The 8609-nt window shown below is 51.7% G+C and overlaps 1 protein-coding gene across 4 annotated transcripts; it reads left to right on the forward strand.

Moving 5' to 3' along the window:
- The first annotated feature begins 3062 nt into the window (after positions 1–3062).
- LOC120755383 (DNA replication licensing factor mcm7-like) lies at positions 3063–7415 on the forward strand. Of its 4 annotated transcripts, none has more exons than XM_040070221.2 (7): positions 3063–3185; positions 3335–3414; positions 3590–3754; positions 4232–4359; positions 4843–5023; positions 5661–5798; positions 7021–7415. In XM_040070221.2, the coding sequence occupies exons 1-7, from the start codon at positions 3155–3157 to the stop codon at positions 7138–7140; spliced, it is 843 nt and encodes a 280-aa protein (XP_039926155.1). In that variant the 5' UTR covers positions 3063–3154; the 3' UTR covers positions 7141–7415. The 4 variants fall into 4 exon arrangements, with proteins under 4 accessions (XP_039926155.1, XP_039926154.1, XP_039926153.1 ...); XM_040070219.2 differs by lacking the exon at positions 3063–3185 and having other exon boundaries at positions 3333–3414; positions 3590–3774; positions 4232–4355; positions 7021–7175; positions 7335–7368; XM_040070220.2 differs by lacking the exon at positions 4843–5023 and having other exon boundaries at positions 3590–3774; positions 4232–4355.
- Positions 7416–8609: the final 1194 nt, after the last annotated feature.

Consider the following 8609-nt stretch of genomic DNA (forward strand, 5'->3'; position numbering starts at 1 on the left):
CTCCCAGTTACCACCAGTTCCTCCAGGAGCTCCCCCACCAGTCCCAGGTTCATTCCGAGACTTCTCTCTTAAGGGGCCACAGAAATCCCGGAGCAGCGTCACCAACCTGGGAGCACCCAGAATTCCCAAAATCCGCCCCAAAAATTCCCGGAAATCCCAGCAAGAATCCCCCCCCCCAAAAGTAAAAAATCCCCCCCCAAATCCTTTAAAATCTTCCCAAATTCCCCCTCAAAATTCCCAAAAATCCGCCTCAAAATTTTCTTAAAATGCCAGGAGAAATTCCTGGAAATCGCAGGAAAAAATTCTTGAAAACCCCAGGAAAAATTCCTAAAAAAAATTGGAAAAAATCTCCAAAAAATTCTCTCCAAAAAGCCCCAAAATCCCAAAAAATTCCCTAAAAACCGTCTGAAAAAAATCCCTGGGGAAAAAAAAAAAATCTCCTAAGAATCACCAAAAAATCCCCCCAAAACCCCACCAAGATCCCCTCCAAAAATCCCAAAAAATCCCTTTAAAACCCTCTTTAAAAAATCCCTAAAACTGAAAAAATTCTCTTAAAAATGCAAAAAAAGCCCCCAAAAATCCAAAAAAATTTCTGAAAAATCCCCCGACTGCTCCGAAACCCAGGAATTCCCGGAATTCCTGGTGTTTCCTGTTGAGGAACTCAATGAGGGTGAAGGGGGAGGCGTCGCCCTCGCTGGTGGCCCCGAAGAAAAGCCCCCCGTGCCTGACGTGGGCAAAGTGGAGCCCCCCGAGGGTCCGGGGAGCCCCAGAAATCCTCAGGACCCCCAAAACCCCCCAAAATTCACCCCAAAACCCCTCAGGACCCCCCAAAACCCCAAATTCACCCCCAAACCCCCAAATCTGCCCTCAAAACAATAATTAAAAAAGCTAAACTCAAATCCACCCAAAATTTCCCTCAAAATCCACCAAAACCTCTGAAAATCCTCTCAAAATCAAAAAATCCCTCAAATCTACACAAAATTTCCCTCAGAACTGACACAAAATCCCACCAATCCCCTCAAAATAATATTTTAAATAAAAAGCTTTCAAATCCCCTCAAATCCACCCGAATTACTTTCAAATACGATCCAAAATTCCCTAAAATCCCCTCAAAACAATAATTAAAAAAACCAAACTCAAATCCACCCAAAATTTCCCTCAAAACTGACCCAAAATCCACCAAAACCACAGAAAATCCTCTCATAAGCAAAATACTCGAATCCACATAAAATTTCTCTCAAAATCCCACCAAGCCTCAGAAAATCCTCTCAAAATCATAAAAATCCCTCAAATCTACACAAAATTTCCCTCAGAACTGACACAAAATCCCACCAATCCCCTCAAAATAGTATTTTAAACAAAAACCCCCTCAAACCCACTCAAAATTTCCCTCAAAACTGACACGAAATCCTCTCAAAATATTAATTAAAAAACCCCCAAACTCAAATCCACCCCGAATTTCCCTCAAAACCGATCCAAAATGCCCCGAAACCTCCGAAAATCCCCTCAAAATCCAAAAACATCCCTCAAAGCCACACGAAATTCCCCTCAAAATTGACACAAAATCCCACCAATCCCCTCAAAATCATATTTTAATCAAAAACTCCCTCAAATCCATCCCGATTTTCCCTCAAAATCCACCCCGAATTTCCCTCAAAACCCCCTGAAAACACCAGTTGAACCCCCCCCCGAACTCGAATCCCCACAGATGCACCCCGGTTTTCCCTCAGATCCCGCCCGAGGTGCCGGAGTTGCCCAAAGCCGCGGTTTTTCACCCCAAACTTCCCCTGAACACCGGCGTCTGCTGCCCCTCACCGAGGAGGCCCCGCGGTGGAAGAGGTCGGTGGCGTCACGGCGGGGCCGGGCGGGCTCCCCGCGGACTTGGAGTTGGGGAGGAATCGAGGACATTTTGAGGGGAAATCTGGGGAGATTCGGTGAAATCCGGGCATCCTGAGGAGGATTTGGGGGGAGATCTGGGGATCCTGAGGGGAATTTTGGGGATTTGGCGGGAAATTTAGGGATCCTGAGGGGATCTGGGGGAGATCTGGGGATCCTGAGGGGATCGGGTGGGGGAAATTTGAGGGGAAGTTTGGGGATCCTGAGGGGATCGGGTGGGGGAAATTTGAGGGGATCTGGGGGAGATTTGGGGGAAATTTGGTGAAATTTGAAAGGATTTGGGGATCCTGAGGGGATTTGAGGATCCTGAGGGGATTTGGGGGAGATTTGGAGGGAAATTTGGGGATCCTGAGGCAATCTGGGGGGAAATCGGCGAAATTTGGGGGGATTTGGAGATCCTGAGGGGATTTCGGGGAGATTTGGGGGGAAATTTGGGGATTCTGAGGAGATTTGGGGCAAATTCAGCAAAATGTATGGGAATTTGGAGGATCCGTGTGGATTTTTGAGGATCCCGGAGGGTTTTGGGGGTCCCGGGGTGGATTTTGAGGTGACTTTTGGTGATTTTGGGGGATACAATCCCTGTGGATCAGGGGGTACCCCCTTGGAGCTGAGGATGAAGAGCTGGGAAATCATCTGAAGAGGGGGGGAAAGGTGGAAAAAGAGAAATCAGAGACGCCCGGAATTCCTAAAAATCCCTCCAAAAATCTGAGCCTCGCCCCGCCCCCCCCTCAAACCTGAAACCGCCGAAACCGGAGCCCCCCTCAAACCTGAACGCCCCCAACCCCCGATCCCCAGCCCAGACCCCCGAGTCTCCCAACCTCTCCCGTCCCTCGAAATCCCCTCAGACCCCCCCAAAAAAACCCAAATTCCCCTCAAAAAAGCAACGCGGCCCCTTTAAGAGGGGGGCGTGGCCAAGCCCCTTCCGGGCCCCCGCACCTCCGGGCCGGTTCCCGCCGCCGCCGCGCGCGGCTCCTCCCGCCATGGGCGAAGCCTCGGCCCACGTGGGCGATGCCGCGCCTTCCTATTGGCCGCTGTATCACCCCTCCCCCCTCCGTGCGTCCCCCGTTGTGATTGGCCGGCGGTCTGGACACGCGGAGGCTGTTCCCTGCGTTTCGATTGGCCGCCGGCCCGTCACGTGGCTGCCGGTTTTTCGCGCCGCTCGCCGTGAGGGGAAGGCGGTGGCGGGAAAAGGAGGGGAGCTGTCGTGAGGGGAAGATCGCGGTTGTGAGGGGAAAAGCGCGACAGGAGCGGCCCCGACATGGCCCCGCGCGACTACGACTGCGAGAAAGGTTTGTGGCGAGCGGGGAGCGGCGGGACTCCGTTACTGACCCGTTATCGGGAGATCACTTTCTCTCAGTTATCCGGACGTTCTCCCCGATATCGAGCCCCTTCCTCCTGTTTCTGATCCTCCTCTCTCGGTCTCTTGTTTTTCCCTCAGAGAAGGCGAAGCGATTTTTTCAGGAATTTTACCGGGATGGAACCGACGGGCGCAAGGAATTCCCGTACCGGGATCAGCTGGTGAGGGCCGGCAGCCCCAAGTTCACTTTAAATCTCCTCAAATCGCCCCAAATTCCCTCAGATTCCACCCTGAACCACCCGAATTCCCCCACACCCCCTCTTTAACCCCCCCCAAACCCCTTCCCACTGCCCAAAATCCCCCCAAAACTCCTTCTTTCCCCCCGAACCCTGGCAGACGGCGCTGGCCCGGCGGAAGCAGGTGGCCCTGTGGGTGGCCCTGGACGATGTGGCCGAGGACGGCCCCGAGCTGGCCGAAGCCGTGGTGGACAACGCCCGGCACTACGGCCGTGTCTTCTCGGACGCCGTGTACGAGCTGCTGCCCCTCTACGGCTCTGCTGAGGTCAGGGAGCCCCGAATTCGGTAATTTTGGGGTTTTTTTTTAGGAGGTCTGGGAGGGTCTCAGGGGATTTTAGGGGGTCCTGAGGGGATTTAAAGGGGTCCTGAGGTGTTTTAGGGGGACTTTGTGCGATTTTTGGAGCATCCTAGAGGGGTTTTGGGGGGGTCTTTGAGAGATTTTGGGGGTTCTTAGAGGGGTCTCAGGGGGTTTTTGAGGGTTTTAAGGGGTCCTCAGGGCATTTTTGAGGCAATTTTGAGGGGGATTTCAGGACAGTTTTGGGTGGGGGTCCCTCAGACCCCACCCTGAGCCCTCTCCTCAAATTCTGCCCCACCTTGGGACCCCCTGGAACCTTTACCTAGGGTGGTTTTTGGGGCATTTTTTGCTGGTTTTGAGTGGGATTTGGGGGCTATTTTGGGAACACTTCACCTGAGGGTCCCTCAGACCCCACCCTGAGCCCCTCCCCAATTTCTGCTCCCCCAGGCCGCCCCTTGGGACCCCCTGGACGTTTACCTGGAGCATCGGCTGCTGCTGGAGCAGCGTGGCCGCACCGGGGGAACCCCCAGGACCCCCCCAAATCAGTTTCCCCCGGAGCTCCTTCGCATTTGTGAGTTTGCGGGACCCCAGACCCAATTCCTGGGCACCCCCAAATCCCCCAGGTTTTCCCTCCCTTCCTCCCCCCGTTTTCCCCCCCATTTCTTGCCCAATTTGCCCACATTTTTTCCTCACAATTCCCATCTTTTTCCCCCAGAATTCCCATTTTTTTACTTCAAAACTCCCCTTTTTTCCCCAAAACCCTAATTTTTTCCCCATTTTTCTCTCACAATTCCCACTTTAATCCAAATTTCTCCCCAAATCCTGTTTTTATCCCCCAAAAAGCGAGTTGTACTTCCACACCCCATCCTGCTCCAAGGCTCTGTCCCCTCAGGAGCTGCTGTCCCCATTTCCCCCCATAAACCACATTTTTCCCTCAAAATTCCCGTTTTTTTCTCTCACAATCCCCATTTTTATCCTGTTTTTTGCCCGAAATCCCCGTTTTTCCTTCTCACAATTCCAATTTTTGCCCAAAATCCCCATTTCCCCCCCCCTAAAAGCGAGCTGTACTTCCGCACCCCGTCCTGCTCCAAGGCTCTGTCCCCTCGGGAGCTGCGGGCCGGCAGCGTCGGCGCCTCGGTCACCGTGCAGGGAATCGTCACCAGCGCCAGCGCCGTGCGGCCGCTGCTGCGCGTGGCCACCTACAGCTGCGACCAGTGCGGGGCCGAGGCGTGCCAGCCGGTACTGGGATGGACTGGGAGGGGTTTTTTAGGGAATTTCAGCAGTTTGGGGGGCATTTCAGGCAGATTTTTGGGGGGGGATTCTCTCAATTTTTGTGCTCTCCCCTCACAAATCCAAGGCCTCGTTTTCCCGCCTTTTCCAAGGGGAGCTTTTGGGGGTCTCAGGGTGAAAATTTTTGGATCTTGGGTGGATTTTTTGGCATCTAGGTGAATTTCTTGGGATTCGGGTGATTTTTTAGTGATCCAGGCTGATTTTTTAGGGAGAATTCTCAGATTTTTGGGGAGATAGTCTCAATTTTTGTGCTCTCCCCTCACAAATCCAAGGCCTCGTTTTCCCACCTTTTCCAAGGGGAACTTCTGGGTGCCTCAGGGGGGAATTTTTGGCATCCAGGTGAATTTTTTGGGATCCAGGTGATTTTTGTGATCCACGTGAATTTTTGGGGGAGAATTCTCAGATTTTTGGGGAGAATTCTCTCAACTTTTGAGTTTTTCCCTCACAAATCCAAGGCTTCATTTTCCCACCTTTTCCAAGGGGAACTTCTGGGTCAAAATTTTTGTGATCCAGGCGAATTTTTTGGGATCCAGGCTGATTTTTTTGTGGGATTCTTGGAGTTTTTTGGGGTTTTTTCCCCCCCCAGATCGAGAGCCCAACTTTCACGCCGCTGCTGCTGTGCCCGAGCCGGGAATGCCAAACCAACCGCTCGGGAGGGCGCCTCTACCTGCGGAGCCAGGGCTCCAAATTCATCAAATTCCAGCAACTGCAGATCCAGGAGCATGTGAGTGACGAGGGGATCCCAGAATTCCCGACGGGAGACCCCAAAATCCCCAAAAAATCCCTCGGGAAATGTCAAAATCCCCTCAGGAATGGCTCAAAAATGGTCTTTAAAATGGAATCCAGGGTCTTAAACTTGGTTCAAAATCCACCAAATTCTGGGAGTTGTGGATTCAGCAGCTGTTGGGCAAGGGGAGAACATGAAATTCCTGACGGGAGGCACAAAAATCCCGAAAAATTCCCTCAGGAAATTCCAAAATCCTTAAAAATCTCCTCAAAATAGGATTCAAAATGGCGGCTGGGCCCAACAAAATGGCGTTGATTGTTCTGCGATGTCCCAAAATTGTCTCCAAAGCTCCCTAAAATTGACATCAATGTCCTCAAATGTCTCAAAGTTGTCTCAAATCTCCCCAAAATTCTCCCAAAATTGTTCCAAATCTCCCAGATATTTCCCCAATTTGTCTCTGACGGCCCAAACATGTCCCCAAATTGCCCAAAACCATCCACAAAAGGCAGTTTAATGTCCCCAAAACATCCCGAAAATGCCCCAAAATGTTCCCAACTTGGCTCTAATGTCCCCAAAATGTCCCCAAATTCCCTCACCTGTGCTCACCTGTCCCTAATCAGCTCTGATGTACCCAAAATGTCCCCAAATGTCCTCAAATCAGCTTTAATGTCCCAAACTGTCCCCAAATAATTTCTGATGTCCCCAAATCAGCCTTAACGTCCGAAAATGTCCCCAAAACGTCTCCACATTCCCTCCCCTGTGCCTGCAGTCGGACCAGGTGCCCGTGGGTCACCTGTCACTGCACCTGAGTGGGGCCAGCAGCGCCCAAAATCGGCGCTGATGGCCCCAAAATGGCCCCAAATCAGCTCAAATGTCCCCAAATGTCTTGAGCCGCTCCTAATGATCCTGTTGGGCTGTCTTGGACACCTGGGCCGAGGGAATCCTTTCAACCTGGGCCACTTTGGGTGGGCTGAGGGCACCCCAGCGCAGGTGGCAGCGTGTTCATGAATATGCTCCATAACAAAAACATTCTGGTATCGAGCACCACCGCCCCAAAGCTGGCTGAGGCACTCCTGGTGCTCTTTGACAATGTAAGGTTCTGTGTCCCAAGCCACAGGCATTGGGTGCTTGCCAGAAACTATTTTGCTGTCTGTATTTTCAGACATTTGTCTAGGTGGGCCTGGAGTAATTGGTGCTTTGGTTTTTTCCTTTCCTCTAGGACGATAGACATGTGCAGCTGCTCTCCATTCAACTCTTCTGTAAGGTGATGGAGTTGGTAGTGGATGAGGGTAAAAAGCCCCTGGAGAAAATTGTGAACAAGAGCCTGTACCCACTTTAGTCCACTGCAAGGACGAGAACCAGTGTGTGGCAAATGTAAGGTTTTGTGTGATGCTGGTGCATCCCTGGGAGGGGGCCCAGGTTTCTCCTGCCCTGGCGCCTCCCAGGCTGCAGCCTCCTCCTGGCCTTGCCCCAGGAACAAGAGTCCTGTGCCCTGAACTGTGGGGCCACCCACGCATCTCTGCTGCTTTCCAGGCCTCTCGGAAAACACTGCATTGTTCGGCCAAGTTTCTGAACAGGGCAGATCTCGAGCAGCTGCTGAAGGAGCAGCCGTTGAAGAGCGAAAAGTCTAACGTAAGGAGGCCTGGATGAAGCATCCAGCAGGAGAAGTCTCCTGCCCTGCCCTGGCGCTCAGTGTCTGGGGTTGGCAGCTGTGGTCGCTGCCCGGTGCCGCACCCAGGGGCACCAGCCTGCACCCCACATGCCGCTCTCCTCCCTGGGCTGTGCGGGCTCTTCTCCAGGCTCCCGTGGCCCCGAGCTGATGGGCGAGGCGGGCCCGGGCAGCACCCGGCTCTCTGCCCCCTCCAGAGCCCGGTGCCAGCGGCTGCTGGCCGGGCCTCAGGGCTGTGTGGGCACGGGAGGCCGGGGCTGGGTGCAGCGAGAGCCCGGCCGGGGGACTGAGCCCGCACCAACCCTTCCATCCTGTCGCTCTTTCCAGCTGCAAGAGAGCAGCAGCTGAGGGGCTGAGCATGGGACCAAGGCTGGATGTTGTCACATGAGTCCCTCCAATGGCACACAGGATTTCCAGGGCTGAGGCGCCTACAAACAAGTCAGTAAATAAATGATGAGAAGAGTAAAGGGAATGAGAACAAACTGTGAATCCGATGGCTCAGATTAGACATTTAGGAAAATATTCAGCATTAGAAAAGCAATGTAGCACTGCAACAGAATTGCCAGAGCAATTGAAGAAAACTTTCATCCTTTGCATGCTATGTAAAGTTCAGTAGGATAAATTTGCAGATGCCCTGATCTATTACTGTCAGTGGTCCTGCTTTTGGTCTCCATTGTCTTAATTTTCATGGGCAATGGACCATGCATGTGACATTGTTCCGCACTTTCCCCTTTTTCTTATGGCACTTCAAAGCAGATCCTAGGACATGGGATCTTTCTGAATTTTATTCTAAACTTATTTTCACACAACTTCCATGAAGTGCAGGATTCTTCTCCGTCCTGTTGGTGTTGTTTTATTCCTCATGGTCTGCAAATATAAACAAGTGAAGATGCTTAGAGATGGAAGAAGCAACTTTTAATTGATTAATTTCTCTTATAAAAGACATCAGTTTTCCAAACAAAATGCTTAGCTTTACTCTTAAGCTTATTGCAGTTGTATATGTCTTTACTAAACCTCTGTTCTTTACTTTCCTGATGATTTATAGCTTTCCCCCTGTCACTAATGCAGTACAATAAATGTTACATTTTGGTGATATATTGTGGTTATGGATCATTGACACCATGTTTTTCACCCTTCCT

This window comes from Hirundo rustica, chromosome 7 (genome assembly GCF_015227805.2).
Source record: "Hirundo rustica isolate bHirRus1 chromosome 7, bHirRus1.pri.v3, whole genome shotgun sequence".
In the NCBI taxonomy this organism is placed as follows: domain Eukaryota; kingdom Metazoa; phylum Chordata; class Aves; order Passeriformes; family Hirundinidae; genus Hirundo; species Hirundo rustica.

Bases quoted from the DNA above. Each gene is read 5' to 3' on its own strand.
- LOC120755383 (XM_040070221.2), top strand. From the start codon at position 3,155: ATGGCCCCGCGCGACTACGACTGCGAGAAAG. The intron at 3,186-3,334 runs GTTTGTGGCGAG...TTTTTCCCTCAG, and splicing joins CGACTACGACTGCGAGAAAG to AGAAGGCGAAGCGATTTTTT. The intron at 3,755-4,231 runs GTCAGGGAGCCC...CTGCTCCCCCAG, and splicing joins CCCTCTACGGCTCTGCTGAG to GCCGCCCCTTGGGACCCCCT.